The 27,633-nt window shown below is 43.0% G+C and overlaps 2 protein-coding genes across 2 annotated transcripts in view; both read left to right on the top strand.

Annotated features, from left to right (window-relative positions):
• The window catches only part of aadat (aminoadipate aminotransferase), a 26,267-nt gene extending 21,335 nt beyond the window's left edge, over window positions 1-4,932 (top strand). The window contains exons 13-14 of the mRNA XM_063186387.1: window positions 2,951-3,052; window positions 3,911-4,932. Of these exons, the coding sequence (XP_063042457.1) occupies window positions 2,951-3,052; window positions 3,911-3,952 (144 nt within the window). The 3' untranslated portion in view covers window positions 3,953-4,932. The remainder of the gene's footprint in view (window positions 1-2,950; window positions 3,053-3,910) is intronic.
• A 2,931-nt stretch (window positions 4,933-7,863) lies between these two features.
• Window positions 7,864-27,169, top strand: mfap3l (microfibril associated protein 3 like). The gene is made up of 5 exons (XM_063186390.1): window positions 7,864-8,042; window positions 9,558-10,039; window positions 21,856-22,169; window positions 22,672-22,725; window positions 23,726-27,169. The coding sequence occupies exons 2-5, from the start codon at window positions 9,709-9,711 to the stop codon at window positions 24,416-24,418; spliced, it is 1,392 nt and encodes a 463-aa protein (XP_063042460.1). The 5' UTR covers window positions 7,864-8,042; window positions 9,558-9,708; the 3' UTR covers window positions 24,419-27,169.
• Window positions 27,170-27,633: the final 464 nt, after the last annotated feature.

Here is a 27,633-nt window from a genome sequence, read left to right on the forward strand (position 1 = left end):
AGCGCATAGATTTGAATTACATAAGTCATCACTGGATTTCTGGCAAGGCCATATAGGCACAGACAGACAGGCAGACATACAGTCAGTCAGACAGACAGGCAAGCAGGCAGGTTGAAATCGATAAAGACAGCAGAAATAAAGTGTTTACTGCTACACACGAGGGTCAATTGATCCACTCTGAAGGTCAAGTTAGTGAGTTTATGACTATACAGTGCACTAAAGTTGTCTCTTCACTTGTCTTTTCTCTCTCTTGTTGGATGTCTTATCTATCATCCAGTCTTTTCTTCTCTTTATATTTCTCTTCTCCTCTGCCTCTCTCTCTCTCTCTCTCTCTCTCTCTCTCCCTCCATTCCTCCATCACCTGCGTTGCTGCTCTTGTTAATAATAGACTGCATTATGAGTGCACCAGGCAGCCTGCCAGCAGCGCAGACAGAGGGCGTGTTTGTGTGGGGCCGCATGGAAATCAACCACCACACACACACACACTCTCTCTCTCTCTCTCTCTCTCTCTCTCTCTCTCTCTCTCTCTCTCTCTCTCACTAACACACATACACAACATAATTTGTCTCTCTTTCACACTCTTTCAATGTCACACACACCCAAACACATTCTATTTCTTGCTCGCTCACACTCACACCCACTCTGTCTCTCTGTCTATCTCTCACCCCCCCTCTCTCTCTCACACACATACACACACACCCTCGCCCACACACTCACTCGCCCACACACTCACTCGCCCACACACTCACTCACCCACACACAGCGCCAGATTCACTGTCTGGAAAAAGAAATGCCCTTGTGTATGGTTTCCTATAGTAACCCAAATTAATTCCTGCCTCACACATTCACACGAACACAGCAGAGTGGGAGCAAATACACACACACACACACACACACACACACACACACACACACACACACACACACACACACACACACACACACACACACACACACACACACACACACGGGAGAGCATGGGAAGAAGAAGGACACCCTTTTGTGTTGCCTCCCACAATACACACACACACACACACACACATACACACACACACTTCTCTCCAAGAGAACTCTCTTGCTGTGGCTAGCAACACAACATGACAGTGGAACAGTGGAAGGCTCACATTTGGAGATGGACACACACATGCATGCACATGCACACACACACACACACACACACACACACACACACACACACACACACACACACACACACACACACACACACACACACACACACACTTGTTTCTAAGAGAATTCTGTCGTCTTACAGCACATGGTATGGAAAGAACAGTGGACGGCTCACATTTGGGGATCGGGACAGGACACACACACACACACACACACACACACACACACACACACACACACACACACACACACACATATGCACACACGCACACACACACAGTTGTTTCTTAGAGAACTCTGTGGTCGTACAGCAGTGTATGTCACAGAGTGGAATGAACAATGGAAGGCCATTTGGGGATTCCCTTTGTGCAAAGCCTCACGAAAGAGAACGCCAGGATGTTTGTCACATTCCTCTCAAAGTCGGGCTGACTTGCCAGGGCCTTAAGACGTGTGTGTGCGTGCGTGTGTGCGTGCGTGCGTGTGTGTTCTGTGTGAATGGTTTTGGAATGTCCAAAGAACTCGACTTCTGAAAAGAGTGGTGCCGGACACTAGCCAGGCCGCGCCCTCCTAGTGATGCTAGTCCGTCCAGGAGCAATACAAATATTGTTTCTGAGCTCCGGAAAAATCGGGAACTAGCCAGGCAGCGTCCTCCTAGTGATGCTAGTGACAAATATTGTTTCTGAGCTCCGGAAAAGTCAAGAACTCCTCCCACTTTGTCAGGAAGCAAACAACCAGTAGCAAATCAAGGGAGGCGGGTCAATCATGCCGTCTGGGAAATGTTAATTGTTATGCTCTTGGTCAGACCAAGTCTCAAAGAGATTTGAAAGTGGATGATAATCAGGCTAGCCGGACACAGCAATCACAGCAGTCAGATGTTTTTGCATGATGAAACAAACAGCCAATACCAAACAACAACAACAAACAATATGTGGTAACTCTTTACTTGACACCGGTGTCGTGTATGACATAACAGTGTCATAACATTGTTATAATGCAGTCATGCGTCAATGTCATAAACATTTTATGACTTTCACATTAAAGGGGTATGCCACTATTTTGGGGCTTAATACAGTTAAACTCGTTGGCCAGGGTTTATATAGGTGGTAAATTGTCTTATATTTCATGTAAGCCGTTGTCTTGTTTTAAGACAAATTAAAAGAGGGAGTATGTCGCTAAGCTAGTGAAAGTCAATGGATCGATCCATTGACTTTCACTAGCTTAGCGACATACTCCCTCTTTTAACTTGTCTTAAAGCAAGACAACGCTTAACATGAAAAATAAGACACTTTACCACCTTTATGAACCCCAGTCAACGATTTTAACTGTATTAAGCCCCAAAATAGTGGCATACCCCTTTAAGTGAAATTTTGTTATGGTAACAATGTCAGCTTTTCATGACCATTAAATGTCCATGACATTGACATTATGTTTATAATTTGTTCATAACTGTGACATGACACTGTTTTGACACTATTATGACACTGTTATGTCATACGTATGACGCCAGCGTCAAGTAAAGTGTTACCCAATATGTTTCCCTCTCTTTACAACAAGACTGCCTGACATACTTTAGCCTTTATTATGTCCATTACACACACTGAACCCTCTTATTTTGACCAAGCAGAAGACTGGGATCGACTGTTGTTGTCATAAGTCGCATTATCCAAATTAAAAACAAAGACGTGAGAAAGCGATTAATGGAAAGCATTGTTTTTGGAAAATGTTCTGTGTGCTGAAAGTTGCAGGGGTTGTGATAAGTGTGTATTTGTGTGTTAATTATTTTCACGTTTGTTTTTGCTTTTGTGTGCGTGTGCAAAAGGTGCTGCTGGTTCCTGGTGGAGTGTTTACGATCAACAGTGAAGAGCCTTGTCCTTACGTCCGGGCAGCCTTCTCCCTCTCCACTCCAGAGCAGATTGATGAGGTACACACACACACACACACACACACACACACACACACACACACACACACACACACACACACACACACACACACACACCCATATACAGATGAGCACACACAAAGATGTATACACACACACACACACACACACACACACACACACACACACACACACACACACACACGGACATACAGACGCAAACACAACACACACACACACACACACGTTCACTCACTTAGACAAACACGCACAAAGATGTGCAGATAAACACACACACACACAGACGCAAACACACACAAGGTTATACACACACACACACACACACACACACACACACACACACACACACACACACACACACACACACACACACACACACACGGACATACAGACGCAAACACAACACACACACACGTTCACTCACTTAGACAAACGCACACAAAGATGTACAGATAAACACACACACACACAGACGCAAACACACACATGCACAAGGTTATACCCTGCTACAGAAATCCTCATTTGCCAGAGGAATGTGTATGGGTATTCATCATCATGCTCAACATGCCCGTAGACATGAACACACATGCAGGCAAATTAACCAGCAAAATTACTGCCTCACACGAGACCAAACCGTACACAGCCAGTCTTGCAGTTTGGAGAATGCACACACACACACACACACACACACACACACACACACACACACACACACACACACACACACACACACACACACACACACACACACACACACACACACATGCACGCACGCACGCACACACACACACACACACACACACAGAGAGAAATGTACTGACACGATATTTCAAATTGATTTTTGAGGCCTTGGCGTCCCTCTCTTGTCTCCAACAGGCTTTCAAGAGGCTCTCCTCTCTCCTTAAGGAGGCCCAGTGAAAAAGACAGGCGGCCATTTTGGAAGGAGAAAAAAAGAAGAAAGTTATTCATCGCCACAGAGGTTTTATTTTATTTATTTTTATTTTTTTAAACTGCAGAAGAATGAGGGGAGACGTTGTAAATTTAATCCTGACGTTACTTGCTTCATTGGGGGAAAAAAGGATGAACATTTTTAACCTTTCTTTTTACACGACACACAAGGACATTGAAGATGGTTTTAAATGCCTTTTTAAAGGTTTACCATGCCTTGTACCTCAGGCCTTAGCTCTTTCTACTGATGAAATCTCACATTTATTTCACACAGCTAAGTTGTATTTTACTCAGCATAATATACTGTTTACTGTTTTCTGAAACAATGTTTGAGAACGAAATGTATTTTTAATACACTGCTGCTGAATCAAGGTTGATTTCCGAACACTAATTTGATTTGAATGGTGCTGTCATGTGAAGATCAATGTAAAATAGTGTTTATTTTATTTGTTTCAAAAAAGGGCTCATCCTGACTCAAGTCAGTCTTCCGTTGGTACATTTTGCATGTATGACTTGTCTTAAAAATGTTATCATGTTTGCTTATGTGAAGATGCAGTATATTGTCATGATGTCACATTTGGTGAATTCTAAGGCAGAGAGAGTGTTTTTGATATGGCATAATTAAAACTCCCCATTCACAAATTTCATCTTTTTCATGAATATTTACTACCACCATATTTCAAAATGTTTCTTGTGGTTGGGAAAAGCACACTTTCTCTACATTAATAGGTGGATCTTCTCATTCTAAATTTGCCATTTTGAATTACCAGTAATAGATGTCATAGACCTTGTAAGCTGCGGAACCTTTTCAGGTCAGCAGCAATATTCACGATAAAAAAAATCTATTTTGTGAAGGACAGCATTAATATTGGAAATAAATCACTCAAAATTTGGGCTGGACCTTTCACACATGGTTTGCACATCTACAATAAAGACTCAGGACTTTCCTATATCTGTGTGTCTCGTGTTTACATTTACATCAGTGTTACAGCATGTGTGCAGCTGTTGCCAACCATTTATGTGGCGGTGGTGGTCGTTTGACCAGCCATGTACTTAAATTCCTTGGGTATGTTTCTTGACAGCGTAGTTGTTAGCTAGTCAGCAACTTGGGTAGTTGCCAATGGGAAATAGCATTGCAAACAACAAAGTAGCTAATGAAGTTAGCAACTATGGTTTCAAGAAATGCACCCCTTGTTTGTTGACATTAGAGACAGACGCATAGTGGCACTGCTGTGGCTCAAACGGTGGGGCACTGCACTGCTGCACCGGTGACCCGGGTTCGATTCTGGCCTGGGTCCTTCGCCGACCCTTCCCCGTCTCTCTCTCCCCCACTCACTTCCTGTCGCTCAACTGTACTATCAATAAAAAAGGCTAAAGGAAACAGAAAGAAAGAGACAGACGGATAGCTCAACAGATAAAGAGGATGGAAGGATTGCGATGGCTAGACAGAGAGATGTCCCACATGGTTCAACTAGATGTTTTGAGTCTTGGCCATGACTCAAACGGCTAATGAACCCATCTCTGTCTATGCCACTCAGTTCCTGTCACCATCTCACACTATCCTACCAAATCAATGTATGGAGCATGGAGCATTGGGGCTCAAAAAATAATTACTGGGCTTGAAATGAGTGGTTTTACGACGCCAAATCCCAACCTTGGAACTCCACCTATGCACCACAAATCCACCACGACCTGCCTCGATCATTTCCATTAAATTTTTTGCAACTTATTTTGCCCCATGGTCAGGAAGTAGAGAGCATGACTTTATGGTGGTCAGCGTCAGCGAAGCACGAGGCCACAAGCACAAGTCAAGGAGTGGAGTTTTGCAAATGGAATGGACCCCCTGTTACATTAGGTACAGTGTATCAAACAGGGCTCTAAATTAACACCAGCCATCTGCCTAAATGCTGGTGAAAATTCAGCTTGGCTGGTAAAAAAAGAAAATTTACTAGCCTTTTTGAGCCATTAGTAAGTGTGCTTGGCTTGTAAGAATAACACCTACTAGCCATTTGACTGATGACGAAAACAGTTCATTAAGAACCCTGATAACAAACTATATAACAACATGTAGCAGTATATAATTGCATTGGGTTAGGTTTAGGCATGTATAGTGTAATTACAGTACATGATCTGACATGTAGATTAAAAAGAGATGAAATAAAATGTTACCGTAATCTGTTTTCATTTAACCTCTTGTCATTATACTGTTGTAAACAAAACGTGGGCCTGTTGAAAATCACAGCTGCAATAGAGGGCTTGCTGCAAGTTAGACACGTGTGTTTGTTTTAGGTCAGGTCAGATCTGTTTGCTGTGCTAATAGTGTTCACTGACATTGATTAGTGTGCGAGTGTGTGGTGTGTGTGTGAGCGAGAGAGAGAGAGTGTGTGAGAGAACGACAGTGAGAGTGATGATGGTGTGTGTGCATGCATGCGTGTATGAGGAGTGAGTGAGAGTGATGGTGTGTGTGTGTGTGTGTGACCTCGATGCAGAAATGAGTCTGAGTGGTATATAGGTAGCACGTGCTAAAGTGAGACGTGCTATTTATGCTACTGCTCTCTCCAGGAGAACGGCTGTCTGGTTATCTGGTCCCCGTGCAGGCCTACTTAATTACTGCACAGAAGCAACACTACACAAAACAGGCTGGTAACCAGTAAACAAGAAGGGAAGTGAAAGCCATCCTTGGAAACTCCGACTCCCATTGTCATTGCGACACAGCACTCCACAGCCTACCAGTGCCCACCGCACACAACGAAAGTGCATTTATGCCTCACCCGTGCAAGGGGGCAGCCCCCAATGGCGCCCCAAGGGAGCAGTGCGGCGAGACGGTGCCATGCTCAGGGTACCTCAGTCATGAAGGAGGATGGGGGAGAGCACTGATTAAATGTTAGCTTAATCTACCTATCCAGAGGCAGAACAATATCATAGGGCCCCAGGGCAAAAACACTGATTGGGCCGTTAATGCGGACTGCCAAGCTCATAATAGGGCCCCCACCCTCCAATACTGGAGGTTCCCTGGGCCCAAGGGCAAATGCCCTGCTGCCCCCCCCTATAGCTCCACCCTTGTGCCCATCTCATCACCACAGACGTGAATTATTAAATTACTAACTGGTGACTATATTTGCTACGTGATTTGTCATGTGATGTAATGTTTAATTAGAATGCAGTTAAACTGTTTCTTTCAAAAACATAACAGCAGGATGTGTCTTCTGTAATTATTGCACAAGTTACTGTGTTGTTTATGACAGTTCAACTGTGAAAGCAAAGCCAAGGCCAAAAAAATCCTATACGAGACATAATTCAAATTTACAATGCAGCTATCTACAGCCTATTGCAACAGCAGCTGTTTTTGCATACTAGTGTTTTTTCACTGTGAGTGGCATAACATAATGACATAATCTAATTATGTTCACTTAATCTCTTGTGTGTCTGACCTAATCTCTTATATATTGACAGCAAATTGAAAACTAGCAGCAAATGCATGGGATGGATGGCAGTGCCTGGCTGAAATGGGCCTTCCAAAGAAAAAAAAAAAAAATGAGCAAATGACCATGCAAATCCATCCACTGTAGCATTGATGATTTGGTAAACAAAGTTGAAAGGGTTTGTGCAGCCTCAATCCTTCTTTTAATAGTGAAGTCAATCTCAGGTGTTGAACCATTTGAGTGCTTTATCTTTTTATAATGCATTAATGAATGCGTAGTAGGCTATTCCCTAACAAAGACCTATTATTATTCATTGAGTAGCTTGCAAGCACAGTAGTAAACTCACTCTTGTGGTCTCTTTATAGAATAAAAAGGGCTGTGATGTGGCATTACTGTTTTGCCCCCCTGTGTTGACTTGCGTTGGTGCATGCTCAGTGGGCTCCCTCCGACCCAGTTCCGTTGAGTAAAGTGAGAATGCAGCCAGCCACAGTGAATGCGAGGTCTTGAGCGGCGCTACGGCTGGATGGGTGATCACCGACGGAGACGATGTTTCGATAGAGGAAGATAACGGTTTTGACTGGTTTCTGTTGTTGTCCGAGGGTGTCGGCTGTTTCCCTTGACCTAATGAAAACGACAGGGTAAGTAATTTGGCTAAAATTGACGCAAAGCCCCGTCGGTAGGGGAGCTAACCTGATCTCGGCTGTTTTTTGGCAGTTCCGTTGCTTTTGCTCGTTGCCGTTTTTCGGTGCCGTTTTTTAATCATCATTAGAGATGCCGGTGACATTCTCTATAATCATGTCAACAGCAATGTGAAAGGACAGGCTACATTTTTGATGTTAACAGAGTGATGAAAATGAATTTCACATAGCCATTGTCTGTTCCCCCATAGCTAGCGGCTGCGCCATATTCGCTAGCTGACTGTCTTGTTTCACTCAACTGCAGCTGAAAGAGGAATTTTCCGACCTGTTTGATGTGGCAATGGCTTCCACGCAAACGAAGAGCTGTCGAAACTAGCACTTACATTACAAATGTATAAGCCATATTAGGGCTGTCCTAAACGATTATTTTTCTCCCGATTAATCTATCAACTATTTCTTTCGAATAGTCGATTAGTCAAACGATTCATTTTTCAAGTACTCTAGCACTTTAATCTTCAAGGAAATTGGGGAAAAAAGAAAGAAACCGTTAAAATTGGGTCCCTGAGCTCACAATGAGCTTTAAATCATGATAGTAGCTTATTTACTCCGAGATACAACGTTCAATTCATACGTGCTGGGCAATTTTAGGTTTCAATAAAGTAATAAAGCATTAGTAAAGTAAGTAAAAAAGCATTGAATTAAATGAAACGATTAGTCGACTATGAAAATTATTTCCGACTAATTTTCATAGTCGATTAGTCACGATTAGTCGATTAATCGTCCCAGCCCTAAGCCATATGTTAATGAGGCACAACATAGTAACAACTCGTCAAATGTGTTTGTACCGTTGGAGTTGTTCATTTACTATGCCAAACGTGTAGCAAAAAAGAACACAATGGTTCTTCAGTAAAGCTGGTAGTTCCCCTTTGTGCCAACAGCTGTTTTGGGTACTGAGTTGGGGACTCATGTTGACATTTCCCCCTTGTGCTACATCTGCTAAATCACTGAGCCACAGGCAAAATGAGAAAGCTGCGACAGAAATTTCAGAGAATTGTGACAGCAAGTCCCTTGTCTCCTTGCCTGGTTAGCACCAGATCTACTTGTCTCCCACCTAATAACAACCTCCCAAAATTGGTGACCTCAAAACCAGGACACAATTATCATCACAATTATAATTTATGCCAGCCATAAAGTTATGTCTCTCTAGGTAGTGTCTGAGATTACTGTCCCTCTTCTTCTGTCAATCTGACCAGAATTTGTGAAGATTTGGATTAAAACCACCCATTATTTAATATTTGAAATTGACATAGTACCGGGGTATGTTGTTCTTGGGTGTGTGGATGTGTGGGATTGGGAAAAGTGTAGATGCAAGTTTAGTAGAGTCAAGCAGAATACCTTTGTAATATCTTTCACATTAATTATGTATGAGTTCACTGACTGCTCAGTTTTCTTGTACTTGTTACAATGATAAGTAAAGGGGCATTCTTTCTGATTCTTTCTTTCTCATCTCTACAGAATGCTCAAAAAGACGGAGGTGAACGCAAGCAGTTGGTTGCGTTATTTGCCCCCCACCTACAGATAGCCTGTCGGCACACAAACGATGGAAACTCTCCTGGAGTGAGTGACAGTATTCACGGGATTGCTAGGAAACCGACAGTCATCAAAAATGAATGGGCTTAAAACCAGACACGCAGCCCTCACCCTGGTCTCCTTTGTCAGCCTCCTCCTCGCCACAGCGGCCTTGGAGTCGCTGGTGCCACTGGCAGATGATGGGAACAGTACTACTATGGCATTGAATAGTACGCTACTTGTAAACAACAGTACCGTGAATGGGACAGCCTTGGACGGCGGTGCTGTCCCAATGGTGCTAACGACAATAACCCAGATCATCGCCCGGGAGGGCAACTGCGTCTTCATCGACTGCAACATCACCGGCGAGCCTTTCCCCACGGTGGAGTGGTTCAACTCTCATGGTCAACAGCTGCTGGACACCGAAAGTAAGTGACACTTAACTTAACTTCCGACAGAAGTGGTGGACACTGGCAGTGGGCACACAAGGACCCATCTGTCCGAACCGGGTCTGTTCTGTATAGTACTGTCTTTCATCCTGGCAGACTTGACTTCAGTGGCAAGAATAAGAGCCGTTCAGTTGTATTGTGGAGTGTGTTTTGTTCATGGTGCTGCCTACCCTAAAGGCATTTATCAGCATTTATAACAAAGGTGGAACCAGAGATTTTCTGTAGGTTCTGCCTTTTTTTACCCTCTCTGCAGGAACCTCTTCTATGTGAAATAGCCTACATCTTTCATCCAAGCACAAAAGATGAACATATTTCGGTTATAGAGCCATGTAGTAAGACCTTATATAAAGTTCTTTCTTTTCTAAGATGTTTCCCCCGTACATTATACAGTGTAATAACAATAGCAACACCTAAGGAAAACCCGGCCTACGCTCTATGGCATAACATATCCTTTGGCTTCAAACTAGAGAGCTTTTATTTCCTGTTTCCCCTCTCTGTGCTTGCTCGATAATCCACAGTAGCCCAGATCTCTGAAATGTTCAGGAACACCATGGGATTACACAGATACTAATAATCCACGGAAAATCTGCCATGAAAACGTGCTGCCATGCGTGACCAGTCTGAGTCGATGGATTAGGCTTGTCCTCCACATAGGTTTATTTTGAGCATTTTAACCACATTGATTTAATTTCTGAAGAAGAAGAAGTAACATTAAAAGCATGGCATTAAAAGGATGTTCTCATCATAAACACAGTTATAGTTGAATTAATAAATTGTGCTATTACAGTTGCTATAACAGTGAAGAATTTCACCCTCTGGTGTTTTCTGGTGGGTGACAGATTTAGTGGACTTAACCGCATTTGCGAAAACAAAGAGCTACTGAGAGGGGTGATGGGCTGAGGTGGCAAAGGTGGAGAGACTACTAACTAGTACTGTATATACTTGTAATAAACACAGGTTTAGTTGGATGACACTGTGCAGCTACATGGCCACTGTTTTTAATGTTTCACCAATGAGAGAATAACAGTCTCTTGTTCACTAGGGATGGACTCAGTGCCTTTAACTACCATAGCAAAACAGCTACTAGGTGAGGATGAGGTGGTGGTGAGTGGAGAGTCTAACAATATTCGAAAAAATAAAAACGGTTTTGCTGAAAGCGAAGGGCAAAGGAGGAGGGAGATGGGGGTACAGAGAGGGACCAGGCTGCTTGTATTAACCACCGTTTTAGTTTGATACTGGTGTGCAGTTACGTAGCAGTTATGTTGACAGGGGGACTAACAGTAGTCTACTCTCGTAATAAACAGTTTTTGTTTTTTGTTGGATAACCTTGTGCAGTTGCATAGCTGTTATTTATGAACGTATATCAGCCAGTGATGAATTGGATTCAATCAGTTAAGCTTAAACTGGCATAACTAAACAAAGAGCTGCACAGAGGGGGTGTTAGTGTGGTGACTTTGAGGCGTTGGCGCGCGCGGGGGGTGGGGGATGGGGGGGGGGGCAGACTGGCAGCAGTGTTGGTGAGGCGTTCAGGCAAAGCAAGCCTGTCTGAGCTTGCAGTAGCCCACGTGACCAGACCACTGTTATGCCCTGGAACCTGTCTGCTCTACACTGACACAACAGACTCCAGCCAGCCACTGTGGAAGGCCTGGCTGTCACACTTACTGGTGCTGAGTTGCTTAGCAAGGAGTCTTGAAGTCAATAATGCCCAGTTTGAAAGCACTGTGAGTGAGTGAGTGAGTGAGTGAGTGAGTGAGTGAGTGAGTGAGCAAGAGAGCGCGAGAGAGGGAGAGCAAGATCGAGATAGAGACAGACTGTACTGTAAAGATGAGAGAGAGAGAGAGAGAGTGGAGGACATTTTCCATTTGGGTAGATTAAAAGTACATTCAATTAGGTAACATCCAACTCCATTGTTAATCTTATTACATTACTATGAGGTAATGAAATGTCGTGCAACATACAGTATAAGAGTGCTGCTGTGTTATGTTTTATACCAGAGCAAGTCGTAAACCTCCTAAGAGAGAGGGAGCCGTGGCTTAGTGGTTAGGGAGTTGGTCTTTCAGTCTGGGAGGTTGCAGGTTTTAATGGCACCTGACGTCTCCCTACACCTCCATCCATGGCTGAAGTGCCCTAGAGCAAGGCACTTTACCCCACATTGCACCAGAGGCTGTATTCAATACCCTGAAAAATAATAACTTTGGATAGAGGGGTCAGCTAAGTGTAATGTAATGTAATGTAAAGAGGGGTCATCCAGATTCATAGCCAAGCCATTGTAAACAAAAAGACACAGGCTTCATACTAGATGTATCCTTTTACATTGTGTTACGCTGCCTGAGAACCTTCTAGTTACTTAATAGCCTTTCTGAAAAAGCATTGGCTCTTCAAGTATGCAGTAAACTCACCTGGCTTTTTTGTGAAGTTCATAGGTGGAATTTGGTGTGTCTAACATTCTATAAACAAGGGTTTTTTGAAGATATCATAAAAAATATTATTGTTAAAATCCTAAACAAAATTGAGATTATTTTTTGCCCAAATTGCCCACTCCTAAACTGCCAACCACATACTGACTTCTCATTGGCGGCTCAGTAGTGATTCCAATAGCTTTACATTTCGGGAACTGGTAATGGGAGTGATGCTGGTCTTAATTTTCATTTTTGCGTTCTTAAAAAGGTCTTAAAATGTTTATGTGGTCAAGCCTGGGGACACCCTGTGTAAGGACAGACCGTTCTCAAATGCTGTGGGATCAATGTGTCTGCCAATCAAAATAGGCCTACCTTTGTATACTACCAAGTTACCAATCAGAGTTGCAACTAATCAATCGGCCCACTGACTTTGATGACGTGCGCATAGCTTAGTGTTTGCATTTCAATGGTGCCCAGTTTCCCTGGGCAAAGGAACAGCCAAGGATAGGCAGTACGGCCAGTAGGGCAGCACATTATATCATTCAAAAATGTATCAATATGGCGATATCAAAATTTGCGATCTAGGTGTATTGTAAAAATGACTGGTATAGCAATTTGCGACATTAAGATTTGCAATAGGTATGTTGCAAAAATGGCTTAAATTTAGATAAAAGCCAACATTCATGACTGAAGATATTTTCTTTAAATATCGGCATTGCCGCAGGGCCATCATGAAATCAAGTATCATTTTTCTGATGTTGTACAGCTCTAACGGCTGCCTGGAGCACTGACTCCAAATTCTGTGCTGTCACACAAGACTGTATGGGTGTTGCTAAAGAAAGGTATGCAAACACGCAGCTTGAGTACAAAGCAGATGCACTTGTGCACACACACAGACACGTGCACACACACATACACACACACACACACACGACTCTGTCTACGTCTCTCTCTCTCTCTCTCTCTCTCTCTCTCTCTATATATATATATATATATATATATATATATATATATATATATGTGTGTGTGTGTGTGTGTGTGTGTGTATATGTCTCCCACACACACACACACACACACACACACACACACACACACACACACACACACACACACACACACACACACACACACACACACACACACAGAGCCAGGCCCATGTTGAGTGTGAGCCTGCATGGTGTGCAGCCTCTGCTGTAGATAGTGAATTCCTAAAGGAAGTGCTTCCCCTGAGGCGTTGGATTTTTCCTATCTGTAGTCTGTCTGTGCTGCATGCATACCAGCATGAACTCTCACCATGCTGCACTGCTGACTGCTGAGTAGTGTAGTGTAGAGAGTACAGGACTGTGGAGTACAGTACGTTAGAGTAGAGCAGACACAGAACATATTGCAGTGGTAATTCAATGCTTGGAGAGTCGATTCACTGGTAATGCCTTCTAGAGTGTATTTTGGTCCCAGGCTAAATGAATTGACCCTGCATTTTTTTACGGTGGTGAATTTATTACAAAGTTTATTACAAAGTTATTACAAAACTTATGATCTGCAGCACCAAAAGCGTATTGTACTCGCATTACATCAAATTAGATCAAATAGGCGCTGTACACTCGTATGCACATCCATACAATCATGCAATCAGTCACTTACATGTATAAATCATACACATGTGATGTGCCCATACCTCACCTGTGCACATAGGCATCTATGCATGCAGTAGATAATCAAATAATCACATTATATACGCTTCTCAGTGGGTGTGGGTGGGTGTCTGTCTCTCCCTCTCTCTCTTTCACACACACACACACGGCACACAGTCTTTTTTGGCATTGCATATCCCCTGCCTACACCTTTTTTTCATTCCATGAGTTGCCCCCTGAATCTATATCTATATTGTTGCATTGTTTCCGCGGACCCCCTCCAGTGTGCTTGCGTCCCTCTGGTGGCACACATACCTCTGGTTGGGGATCACTAACCAACAGCAAAGCCCTCTTTTCTGTTGCTTACAAATGAGTATTATGCATGCATGGCACACTCACTGACGTTTATTGGGTTATCGCTTTTATTTGTTTGTGTGGCCATTATTGTGTGGCCAATAATTTTCATTATTTACAGTACCTGTTGTGTGTATCGACTGAATGGCTGAATCAAGGTCAGGTTGCGTCGTTTGACACATGGATTCAAACTGTGACCTCTAGGTTTGTTTTAATTTGTGTGTGTGCCCGGTGACAAGGCTTCAGCCTGCCTACACAGTAAAATATGCTGTGTTTATTCAACACTTAGTCTTGATTTAAAATAATCTGTCGTGTGTTTGGTCCCAGAGTACTCTCAAAGTGTTGAAGTAACACTACATTTTTAACTGTTGTGCTATGTGTCTGTTGTGTACTACTACCAACTACTGACAAGCCGAGACAAGTTTATTTGTAGGCCTAAGCATACACACAACCAAATCAATGTGCCTCTCAAAAGGTAGCAAAAAAAGAAAGAAAAACAGCAGACGCTTTGTGCTGCGCTGCTCACAAGGAAAAACACCTATGAAAGAAAGCTATTAACTAGGGTTAACCCTAACTCAATGATCTAGTCTAACGCTATTTAGTATAGTTTAATTAATTTAGTCTAACGCTGAATGTGAAGAACTAGGACTAGAACTGTCAATACTATCCTGTTAACTCACAGATCTCCACACACAACCTGTGATTCACCAGTAGGCTAGCTCCTGGCACAATAGGTGGACAGCTATATAATATCACCTAACTCAACAGTGGGTGACGCTAAATATAAACAGTTCACCCAGAGTAACTATCGTGTGCTAATGCTTGTTCATTGGTGATGTTCAAAAAGCACATCCATTCTGCACATCTGCTACTCACATCGGGTAGGGGCTTACATTGAGTTGTTACACTTCTAGAAGTAACTAGCATGTGTTAACGCTAAATGTAAACAGTGCTAAAGGTAACTAGCATGTGATAACGCTAAATGTAAACAGTGCTCCGAAAGTGACTAGCATAGCATGTGCCGTGCTCAGCTGGTGTCAACAACAGTTCTTGTTCCTCTGCGTGTGTCGGCCTGTAGGCTATCTGGGGCAGGCTTGTTTACACACCAGTAGGTAGGCTGACTAGGGCTACATGGGTTCATAATGAGAACTGAAGGCAGGCAGGCCAGAGTCAGGGTTGCCAGATGAGTCTGATGATTTCCAGCCCAAAAAATGCTCAAAACCCGCCTAGAAGCACAAAATCCCGCCCAATTCTATTGATTTCTATGGCAAAAATTGGGCTGGTTTTCCTGCTAAATGCCATTTTTACCCGCAGAGGGCCATCCTAAGCAGCCCAATTGAGCGACAAACAGCCCAATCTGGCAACACAGGCCAGAGTGACCAATGGCCATGACATTATGAGTCACGTAACGCTCCTTGCTGGGACATGCCAGCAATTATGGCAGCAGCCTCTGCCCTGGAGTCACGCGGCATGAAAGGCCGATTACCACAAAAGCACAGCAGACAAACCAGGAATTGAAGAAGTCCTCCTGTCATGCACTCCATTTTCCTGTGGTCAGAGTTGTATAAAGTAGAAGTAGAAATTACGGATGTTTCACAAGAATGGTGGTAATAACAACAACAACAATAAGTCATAGTGCATTACTAAAGGCCCTGTGTTATGTCATAGTACTGTAGTAGAGCTACTATTGTATTTAACTTTTCAATTACAGCGTGCCACTGGAGGTAAGTTACGTCGTGCTTTAAGGGGCTACGAGCAAAGATTTTATAGTCATAGTGAACATGTTAGCAATTACTGTATGGCGCGCGGCATGAAAGGCCCATTAGGCTAAGCAAACACAAAGCAGACAAACCAGTGTGGAAGTCCTTCTGTCATACTCCTGTCTGTCTGTCCTACTCCATCCTTTCACCGGTCGCCTTATTACAGGTGATAACATGAACTTAAATCGAATTTATTTATGAAGCAATCAAAACAACAATAGCAGCGGACCAACATATTTACAAGCAGTGAGGGGGAAAAGTCTTTATCTTAAATAATAAAGGAGAACAGTATAAAGATAATAATAAAGGACATCAACAAGATGCAAAATTAGATCAGACTAGAGGGGGGAAAATAACAATATCTTCCTGAGAGGTCCAGCTGGAAGGACAATAGCCTACTTGCAAACAACATAGTGTGTTGTTTATGTGTATAGATACGGTCTCGCCTTAGATTAGACCCCAAGTTGATAGTAAATGCACATACAGTGTGTTCTCTCTTACAGACAGAAAATCTTCCTTTGTAGACAGCGGAGCATTGAAATAATCAGAGTCTTGTTTAACTATCTGACCACAAACGGTTCCAAAGCAAGGTGTTCTTAACTAGAGTCTTGCTGTCCTGACATTGTGCTGGGAAGTCACAAGTCTATGTTTCAGGTAGAGCTGTGATTTTAAATCGATTCACACATTAATTTCAGATAATCAATTCGCCTGTCCAAAGATCGATTTATTAGTAATTATTGTCTATTATTATTAGTATCATTATTATTAATTTCCCCCGCGGTTTACCTTTTAATCAGTCATCAAGCCATCAGTAACTACCAAATACTTGTAAGATTTGCTGTTTACAGTAATATCTATACAATATAAACGTTTGTACTAGATTTAATATGTTGCTTCTCTAGTCATTAAATGAAGGAAACAGCTCAAATAGCCTACGTTCTTAATAACATTAACTCCCAGATCGGATCGAATCGGAAATCTGATCTGAATCAGATCGAATCGATTTGAATTGGAGCGAATCGGAAAAAAAACTATTCTGATTCTTGAAAAATCTGAATCGAAACGATTCCTGAAATTTAAATCGATACCCAGCTCTAGTTTCAGGTATTCACCAGGCTATGCAGGTGAGGGGCTTAAGCTTATGTTTCTCTAAACAACTTAATAATTATCCTCACCGTCAGAATCGATGCATTCTAGTGAGGAATCCTATTATATCAATGCTGTTGTTGTCAGAATATATGCATTCCAGTGAAGAATCCTAAAAGACTGTATGCCTGCTGTTGTCAGAATCTATGCATTCTATCGAAGAATCCTAACATTCTATGAATGCTGTTGTCAGAATCTATGCATTCTTTTGAGGAATCCTAACAGATTCTATGAATGCTGTTGTGAGAATCTATGCATTCTAGTGACGGCTTTTGTAAAGTAGCTAAGGAAGACTGTTGTGGAACGAGGAAAGAAAGAGGTGGCCTTATTACTTTGAGTGGGTGTGTGTGTGTGTGTTTGTGTGTGTTTGTGTGTGTGTGTGTGTGTGTGTGTGTGTGTGTGTGTGTGTGTGTGTGTGTGTGTGTGTGTGTGTTAGGAAACAGATGGTTCCTGGACTGGCGGGAGGCCCTTGTTTTTCTCAGCGTGGCCACACACACGCACGCACACACAAACAAACACACACACACACACACACACAGACCATAAGACTGACACACACATACACAGGCGCACACGCACACACACACACACACACACACACACACACACACACACACACACACACACACACACACTGCTCTGTAGGGTTCACTGACGAGCTCATCAACAACAAACCGAGGCGTGGCATGATGTGTAGTCAGTGTGTGTGTGTGTGTGTGTGTGTGTGTGTGTGTGTGTGTGTGTGTGTGTGTGTGTGTGTGTGTGTGTGTGTGTGTGTGTGTGTGTGTGGATAGGTCTGTAAGGCATTCATTCAGCACCATATAAACAGTCTGCACAGGAAATAGCCCATTGAGATGGGCACCACATGTGGTATATTAGACAGAGACAAGAGTAAGGGGAAATTAGAAAAGACTAAGATATACAGTGTGTGATTTGATGTTGTTATTTGTGTTGGTGTTGATGGGCAGCTGCCTGAGCTAATTTTTCAGCAATAGGCAGGCTTCACTTTTATTTGCTTAGATCGTGAAGGTGCTGTTCCACGACCGCATCAATAAAAAACACTACTGTACGAGGTGCGGTCTGTCTTTTTTTAAAAAATTCAGTTGCCTGAACTACAATGTGGAAGAGTGTTTGGGTCTTAATCTTTCCTTCGGCTTTTCAGAAATATCTTCCTTATACAAAGTACTACACGCACACAATTTGTTTTGTCTGCTCAATGGTAAATTACAAAACCAGTAATGCAGTTGAGAGCACACAGTCACCCTTATGTATACTTTGTTAATTTCCATGAACCGCTTGGTAGGTCCCTTAACAATTAACAGGGATTGAGATAAAAGCACATTTTGACTTCAAACAATTAACCCTGCAGTAGGTGGCCATTTTGAGTTTAGACAATGATCCCTAGGTAGGTAGCTTTTCAATCTATAACCCTGAGGTGCCGCAAACCTTGGTTGTGTGTGTGTGTGTGTGTGTGTGTGTGTGTGACAGAGAGAGAGACTGAGACAGAGAGAGAGAGAGACAGAGCTGTATGCTACTATGTTGTGTGATCATGGAGGGGGGGGGAGTGCATATTGTGTCTGTGTGTGCAATATGCATGTGTTGGAAAGTGGTCAGTAGTTGGCGAGGAGGGGGTTATTACATTGTTATTACATGACACTATTGCATTGTATGCATTGTATTATTGGATTGGGTGGAGATCTTTCAGTCATGTCTTTGTCCGGCGCCCAGCCAAAGCTGTCAGCGGCCCTGCTTGGCAGTCCAGTGCAAAGTAAACTGCCTGTGTGCCTAATGAAAAGGCCCTTTGCTCTGCTGATTGCTGTTGTGGTGGACTGCATTATATTACAGACGGCAGGCAGTGTTAACTTAAGCAGCTCTCCCTCCCCAGCTCCACAGCTCCAGCTCAGCAGCCAGCTCTAGGCTCTAGGCTGCCAGGAACGCACAGTACTGTAATGCACCGACTGCAGTAATGCTTACTGCTTGGCACAAGAGCATGAAATGATACTGTGTGTGTGTGTGTGTGTGTGTGTGTTCGTGTGTGTCTGTGTGTGTGTGTGTGTGTGTGTTGTGTGTGTGTGTGTGTGTGTGTGTGTGTGTGTGTGTGTGTGTGTGTGTGTGTGTGTGTGTGTGTGTGCGTGTGTGTGTGTGTGCGCTTGCGTGTGTGTGCTGCATTGAGATTAACAGACGTGCTGTGTGTGTGTGTGTGTGTGTGTGTGCGTGTGCTTGTGCTTGTGTTGCAGTCAGACTATCTGAAACAGGGAACAGTACCCACTACCCTTAGTTGGCAGTGTTCCCCATACAGAGGCTTAGAGCCGGGCCAGAGAGTTCAGTGACGGCAGTGGAAATTACTCTTGCTCTGTGCTGAATTACAATCATCACTTTTCAATTGCCTTTAAAGCTTAACAGTTTTCTATTTTATACTTGCCTAGCCTACTCCTTTTGTGGATATTTTGTATGTTGGTTTGTCCGTATGCTGACAATGGCGTTAATATTTATGTAAGATATAATGTGTACCATTTGAATGAAATTGGCTACTGTACTGACTGTACGTAGTTGATCTGAGTCATTGAAATGCTTTCTGGGAATACGTTGTCTCCTCTTTGTCTGGAAATGATTCTGAATTTTGTGATTCAAATGGAAGTCTCCTCAATTTTCGAAGACTGCCCATTGGAACATTTCATTGTGCTAGTCCTGAAAGCCTGACTGGCTGGCTGGTTGGCTGAATACATTAGTGACCCCAATGACGTCATAGTTCTGACTCGGGGATGGGCAACTGCAGGCCCTGTGGACATATGTGGCCCGCCTCCTCACTCATTGGGACTCATTGTCATATACAGTAATAATTAAATTTTGTGCAAGCATCTCAGTAAATGCAAGTATTTTGCTCGTTCTTTAAAGGGACACTGTGTGAGATTTTTAGTTGTTTATTTCCAGAATTCATGCTGCCCATTCACTAATGTTACCTTTTTCATGAATACTTACCACCACCATCAAATTCTAAGTTTTCATTATGACTGGAAAAATGGCACTTTTCATACATGAAAAGGGGGATCTTCTCCATGGTCCGCCATTTTGAATTTCCAAAAATAGCCATTTTTAGCTGCAAAAATGACTGTACTTGGACCATACTAGAAAATATTTGTTTAATACTTAGTAAATGTTCATGTAAAGATCAAATTTGGCAATAGGCAGCCCAATTTCAATAAGCAACATAGTTGCAGTACCTTTTTTGACCATTTCCTGCACAGTGTCCCTTTAAGTTAATACTAAACATATTGTCTGTGTTGCTTATCAAAGACATCGTGTTAAAATGCCATGGTTTAATAAACATTGTGGTATTAAAAAAAAAAACAATTAATCATTTTGTGACTTCTCTCTTGAAGGGCATGGTCATGTGGTCCTCTGATGGTGGTGATGAGAAATGTTGGCACGAGTCTTTATCAAAAAAGTTGCCCATCCCTGTTCTAACTGGTTCCAACTCTGGGGCCAATAGCTTGTACCACGCCCTGCCCTGGCAGTGGTGCCAGTGTCAGATTTAATCTACTGCACCAGTCAGCACTCATGCTTGCAGCAATGAGCAGGTCTTCAAAATCCTCAGCCTGTACTACAAAGCTGATTCAGGAGTAGACCAGGTTAAGTTAAGAGGTAAATCATCTAATAGAAGCCTAGAGTCCTGAAAGAGCCTGGAGTCCTCATTTTCCTCTTCTATTAGATAATTTATCTCTTAATTTAACCTGATTTACTCCTGAACCAGCTTTGTTGTAAAGGCCCCCTGAGAGCTTGAATGAATTACTGGGATTGCTGTTGCAAACTCCAATGACATCCTGATTTCACTGGTTCCAAAGTAGGTGCCATGCAGCCACTTCAAACTGGTGTTGAATTTTGATTCCCCTCTCTCTCCCTCCTCTCTTCTCTTTCGCTTCATCTCCTCAACAGGCCATAAGTTGTGCATCCTGTCCAACTGTCTGCCATGTTAGTTGATTGAGTGAATGATTACTTTTTAAATATATATATATTTTTGGGCTTTTTATGCCTGTATTGTGACAGGATCGTTACAGAGGGACAGGAATTGAGCGGGGAAAGAGAGACGGGGAAGGTTCGGCAAATGTCCCGGGCCGGAATCGAACCCGGTTAGCCGGCGTAGTAACTCAGCGCCCTCCCGCAGGGCCGAGTGACTGATTACTGAATTGATTTCTGATTCTTCTTCCCTACTTCTCTCCTCCTGTACAGACAGCAAGTGGCGCATCCTGACCCACTGTGTGCCCTAGTTCATTGATTGATTGATTGATTGATTGATTGATTGATTGATTGATTGAATGAATGAATGAATGATAGATTACTTTGATTGAATTGATTACTTGTTTTTTTTTGTTTTTTTTTACCTCCACTCCACATTCAGAAAGTGGGGCATCCTGACCAATGCAATAGCAAATTGATTGTTTGATTGACTGATTGATTGATCGATCACTTGATTAATGAATTGATTTCTGATTCTTCCTCATCTGCAGGCAGCAAGTGGCGCATCCTGGCCAACGGGGAGCTGAACATCACCAGCATCACCTTTGCGGAGCGCGGCCGCTACACCTGCGTGGCCTCCAGCCCTCTGGGCCGCGCCCAGGGCTCGGTGACGGTGCGCGTGGTCTTCACGCACGGGGACATGGGCGTGTACTACGTGGCCGTGTGCCTGGCCACCTTCTCCATCATCATGGTCCTCAACGTCACGCGCCTCTGCATGATGAGCTCGCACCTCAAGAAGACCGAGCAGGCCATCAACGAGTTCTTCAGGACCGAGGGTGCTGAGAAGCTGCAGAAGGCCTTCGAGGTGGGTGCTTTTTGTTTTGGACTCTGAAGAAGGTGTAGCAACACCGAAGCGTTGGGTGTTAATACGCCATAACTTCAAAACTAAGGCTGCAGCGTGGTCCAGCCTCTACTTTAAAGTGACATTTGTCCCACTTTGATGCACCTGCAAGCTGAGGGATGATTGTATGTTTATGGGTTATTTGGTTTCTTTATTTTTTTACCATATTTATCAACCATATATTTTTAAAATCTACTTTACCTTTGAGGTTTTTTGTTTGTTTGTGTTTTGTGTTTTTTGACAGCCCTATTTGTGTTACCTTTGGATCCTACGTGAGTTGTAATATTTGAGAAAGATGCTTGAGATCTTAATTCCATGTGCCATGCTGAATTTGTAAAGTAAAATGATGCTCTGCCAATAGGATTGTACTGTATGCAGTATGTGTAAATGTCAAATTTGTCCAATATGTAGCGATGTGTAGATTCCTGTCGAGCTTAATTTTACTCTTACTCTACTCCTCTACTAGGTGGCCAAGCGCATCCCCATCATCACCTCAGCTAAGACCCTGGAGCTGGCCAAGGTACGTTACACTTGTGTAGATATGAATAAGGGGCAAAACATACCAAAGCGGAACGGAATGGTCGCGGGACGAACACTTTTTCATCCCAGAGGTTGCCAGGTTCGACTCTGCCTTTGACACTGACAGCGTCGGTGTGCGGGGAGTTCAAAAAACCCTCACAGCCAAAGCTAGCATGTCCCCCATCCTTTGCCATTCATTTGACTGAGGACACCGCTGAGCATCGCCGGCGTGAAAAATACCGTCCCACCGCACTGCTCCCCATGCAGGGCGCCACTGAGCCGGCTGCCCACTTGCACGGGTGACATAAATGCAATTTCGTTGGTGTGTAAGGACAGATATGTTTCAATGTATGCTGTCACCGACACCAGTTTAAAACGCTGGCCGTTCACAATGACAATGGGAGTTGGAGTTTCCCAATGGGCTTTCACTTTCACTATCTACAGATTAAATGCCGTATGTACAGTGCAGATTAAAAGCAGTTATTTGCAGTAAAGGTGGGTATAGATTAACCAGGCTACGCCCACCTAGTGACGCAACACTTTCGCCGTTGCATCTAGTCAGGCCACGAGCAATATACAAATTGTTTCTGAGCTCCGTAAAAATCAGGAACTCCACCCACTTTGTCGGGAACTAATCAGCTTTGAGCAGTGATGTGGTTTAAGCAGAGACGTTCTATTGGGACTAAGAAAATTCTTCGTTTAAAATTCGACACAGCCTTTTCTCGCATGGACCAGTAACAACACAAGGGAGGCAGGTCAACCATGCCGTTTGGGACACGTTAATCGCTATGCACGAGGTCAGACCAAGTCTCGAACAGAGATTTGAAAGTCGATGATAATCAGGCTTGGTATAGATTCGAGTGGATGGGACATAAAGTAGTTTCTACCCCTCAGGTGTTAAAACAGTTAAAACACAGATTAAAAGCAGTTGTTTACACTACTGGTGGGTATAGATACAAACCAATGGGACATAAAGTATGTCTACTTTCTCCGCCCCCCAGGTGACGCAGTTCAAGACGATGGAGTTTGCGCGCTACATCGAGGAGCTGGCGCGCAGCATCCCCCTGCCGCCGCTCATCATGAACTGCCGCACGCTGGTGGAGGAGCTGCTGGAGGTGGTGGGCGTGGAGGAGATGAGGCACACCTTCGTCAGGCAGGCGCCGGAGGGACACCACCTCACCAACCACCCCCACCACCTCCTCCACCACCACCCGTCAGCTGGCCTCGGCCCCTGTGGAGGCGCCTGCGGAGGCGCCTGTGCCGGGGCCGGAGCTGGCGGTTGTGTGCGGCTGCCAGGAGGTGGCGCTGGCGAAGGAGATGTGTTCACTATCCTGAGGGAGAGGGAGCGTAGCGGGTCGCCCACGGCCGATTCGGATGACGCGTCCTTGCACGAGCAGCCGCAGCATATGGCCATTCAGGTGTCGGTGCATCCGCAGCACAACGCGGCATGCGTGGTGGCCCCGCCACTCGCACCCCTGCCCCTGCCCGCCGAGGGGGATTCAGAGCCGGAAGAAGAGGAGAAGGAGATTAAGAAAGAGGAGGAGCAAGAGAGTGAGAACAAGGAGGAGGAGGAGGAGGAGGAGGAGAAGAATGTGGAGGTGGAGTCTTCAGGAGGAGAAGGAAGGGCGGAGGGTGGGGCTGTTGGCATGGCAACACAGGCGGCACCGCAGGTTATCTATGAAAGCCATGTGTAACCATGACGAGGATGACATCAAACAAAACAGCGACCCCCCCCCCAACTGACCAATCGTGCGGCCTGACCCACCGCCGTTGGAGAAAAAGGGTGGAGATTGTCTTCGCTGCTATGCATTTCAAAAAGAAACATGTTTGGGTCGCAAAAAAACAATCTCTTGAAAACACTTTCTGCTGTGTCTTTTTTTTCGTTGTTGTTTTATTGTTTTCCTTTTTTCATTTTAATTCCAACATGCTTTCAGGAAGAGGATTTGATTGACAACAACAATGAAAAGAAAAAGGTTCAATGACAGAGTTGGGACATTTTTGTGACATTTCTCTCTTTTCTCTTCAGTTTTGTTTCTCTCTTCATAATTTCAGGAATATTCGTGTTGAATGTATTAGAGATCGGTTAGAGGAAGCCTCTTTGAAAAAAAAGCCTCGCACCTCAATATAGGTAGGTCTCCACATGGTTGAATGTCCCAACTGGATGTTACGACACAACAGGTCAACACAATCTCATTTTTGGTGTTACGAAAGTATTATTATTTAGTTTTGATTCTTACGTTTTATGATTTTATTCCTCAGCCTGTTACATCACTTAAGTTACATTTTTCCTAATAGTTGAATTTGTTATGAAAATTTTAAAAAAGCACATTTTAAGGGTATGAAATGAAATCAATAAATGCAGAAAAGAAAGAACCACACAAGCCAAATCCAAATGAGCCATTAGTGAACAATCTCCACCTCAAGGAGCTTGACCATGTCCTTTTGATATTTGACCTTGACTGCATGTCAAAACGCATGTGCGCTCAGCTTCAGAGAGGACTCCATGACTTCAGACCAGAAATGATCTTTTAAAAATCATTTATTGTTTTCGGTGTGCAGTTGGTAAGTTGGTCTTCAATCAAAATATTACCTGACCAAAAGGTTTTTGCTTTGTTGTCAACACTGGTTTGATTTTGACCCTGTGACTTACTGGATGGATGAATTAGCCTTGGTTTTTACTTAATGGAACACTCCACCATTTTTTGGAAAGAGGCTCATTTTACACATCCCTTCGAGTTAAATAATTGAGTTTAACCTTTCTCCTGTTCTTCGGGTGATATTACTGATTAGCATGTATCATTGAACCAAATGGGTTATACAAGAATAAGAGAACGAACGGCTAGAGGAACAGGAGACAAGAACAATCATTTAAAGGGACACTGTGCAGGAAATGGTCAAAAAAGGTACTGCAACTATGCTGCTCATTGAAATTAGGCTGCCTATTGCCAAATTTGGTCTTTAAATGAAAGTTTTCTAAGTAATAAACAAATATTTTCTAGTTTGGTCCAAGCAGAGTCATTTTTGCAGCTAAAAATGGCTATTTTTGGAAATTCAAAATGGCGGACCATGGAGAAGATCCCCCTTTTCATTTTTCCAGTCATAATGAATACTTAGAATTTGATGGTGGTGGTAAGTATTCATGAAAAAGGTAACATTAGTGAATGGGCAGCATGAATTCTGGAAATAAACAACTAAAAATCACACACAGTGTCCCTTTAACTCAAGGGAAGGTGTAAAATGAACATATTTCCAAAAAAAGGGGAGTGGTCCTTTAAAACCTCCCGAGAGTTCTCATACGTCATCCACACATTGAATCACCACAGTAGCCCACATATTATTATTATTATTATTATTATTATTATTATTATTATTATTATTATTATTTCACTTTTGATTATCGTTAAGCTATTGTTAGCTTTTTTTAAATTCTCCTCCCTGCCTTCTTAGCTTCCCTGGTAAGACATTCGTGACCATACATGGTTGTGCTCATTTTTAATTATTATTTTATTTGATTATATTTCTATTTTGTTTTGTTTTTCGCTCTGCACTCCTGTGTGGCCTCCTGACTGACTGTTGCATGCCGTAGTAGGGAGAAGAGGTGTGTGACGGGGAAGTTGGGGTGGGCAAGACCTGCGGGAAACTGGCCCCCCCTCAGACCCAAAATGCTGAAATAACACTGCAGATTGTTTGTGCTATGTTTGTGTTGGGTTGTGCTGTAAAGAAAAAAAAAATCGATTGTGCTATTCATAAAATAATCGCATAATAATTGCATAATAATAAAATGAAACGGCTGTAACTTAACAAGACAAGTGATTGAAGCGTTAATTTTCACAGCACAAATGAGCACAAACAAATTCCCTTCGATTGAGACTACTCTGGAGAAATTTGGAAGTGGAGGTGGGGCTGTGTGACGTCACAGGTCAGAAAATGTATTAAAAGTATGAGTATTTGAGTATTTAAATTACTCAAAAGCCTTAATAGCACAAACAAAAATGTTTACAGCACAATTCAGCATAAACAATCTGCAGTGTTATTTCAGCATGTTGGGTCAGAGGGGGGGCCAGCTTCACGCTGGTGTGGGCAAGGGCTTTGGGGTATACTAGAAGGAGAGATTCTAAATCTCTTCTTATAAAGTCTAAGAATTTCCGTGTGATTTGTATATCAGATCGGGAAAGAAAATCTTTTGAGGGGGCTTTCAAAACCAGACGGAGGGTAAAGGTGATTTCATTTGCTGTAACTTCCTGAGATGCCTCGTTGAATTTTTTTCCCCCTTTCTCCTGTTTTGTAGTGGAATTAAAAAAACAGAAACAAACTGCTGTGTTTTAAAAAAAAACAACAACTGACTTGTGTAATTATTAGATTGATTATTGTAATTATTGAATTGTTACTCAAAGATCTCTTGTGTGGCAGGTTCTGGGATCAATAAAGTTACACTACTAAGTCAAGAGGTAAAATGAGAAGAGTTTTTCTCACAGCAAAGGAAGTGAGTTATGGCAAGAATGGAGAATTTCACCAGATCTGGATAGAACAACACGCACGCACGCACGCACACACACACACACACACACACACTTAACAGTCCCAAGAACGTCAGGCTTATTATTATGACTTAAAACTGACACTTGATATCAGCATCCAAAAGTCTAAGCTTACAGTATATTCACCATCAACTTATCATTAGTCATGAAATATCGGTAATGCATCAGCCTTGAAGAATAAGAAAACATATGGGTCGAAATCTTGTTTTCTCTGTAGTCCAATCTTCTTACATCTGTGTGGAGACTGGAAATGGCTAGTCTAGTCAGTCTGTCCAAGTGGGTCTGAAAAAAGAACACGTGTCAATATGTCAGCCTTGATTTCCCCATTTCTGTCTGACTGCTAGTCTGCTTCCTGTGGTAGTGCTGTGTCT

The sequence above is a fragment of the Engraulis encrasicolus genome, chromosome 21 (genome assembly GCF_034702125.1).
Source record: "Engraulis encrasicolus isolate BLACKSEA-1 chromosome 21, IST_EnEncr_1.0, whole genome shotgun sequence".
NCBI lineage: Eukaryota > Metazoa > Chordata > Actinopteri > Clupeiformes > Engraulidae > Engraulis > Engraulis encrasicolus.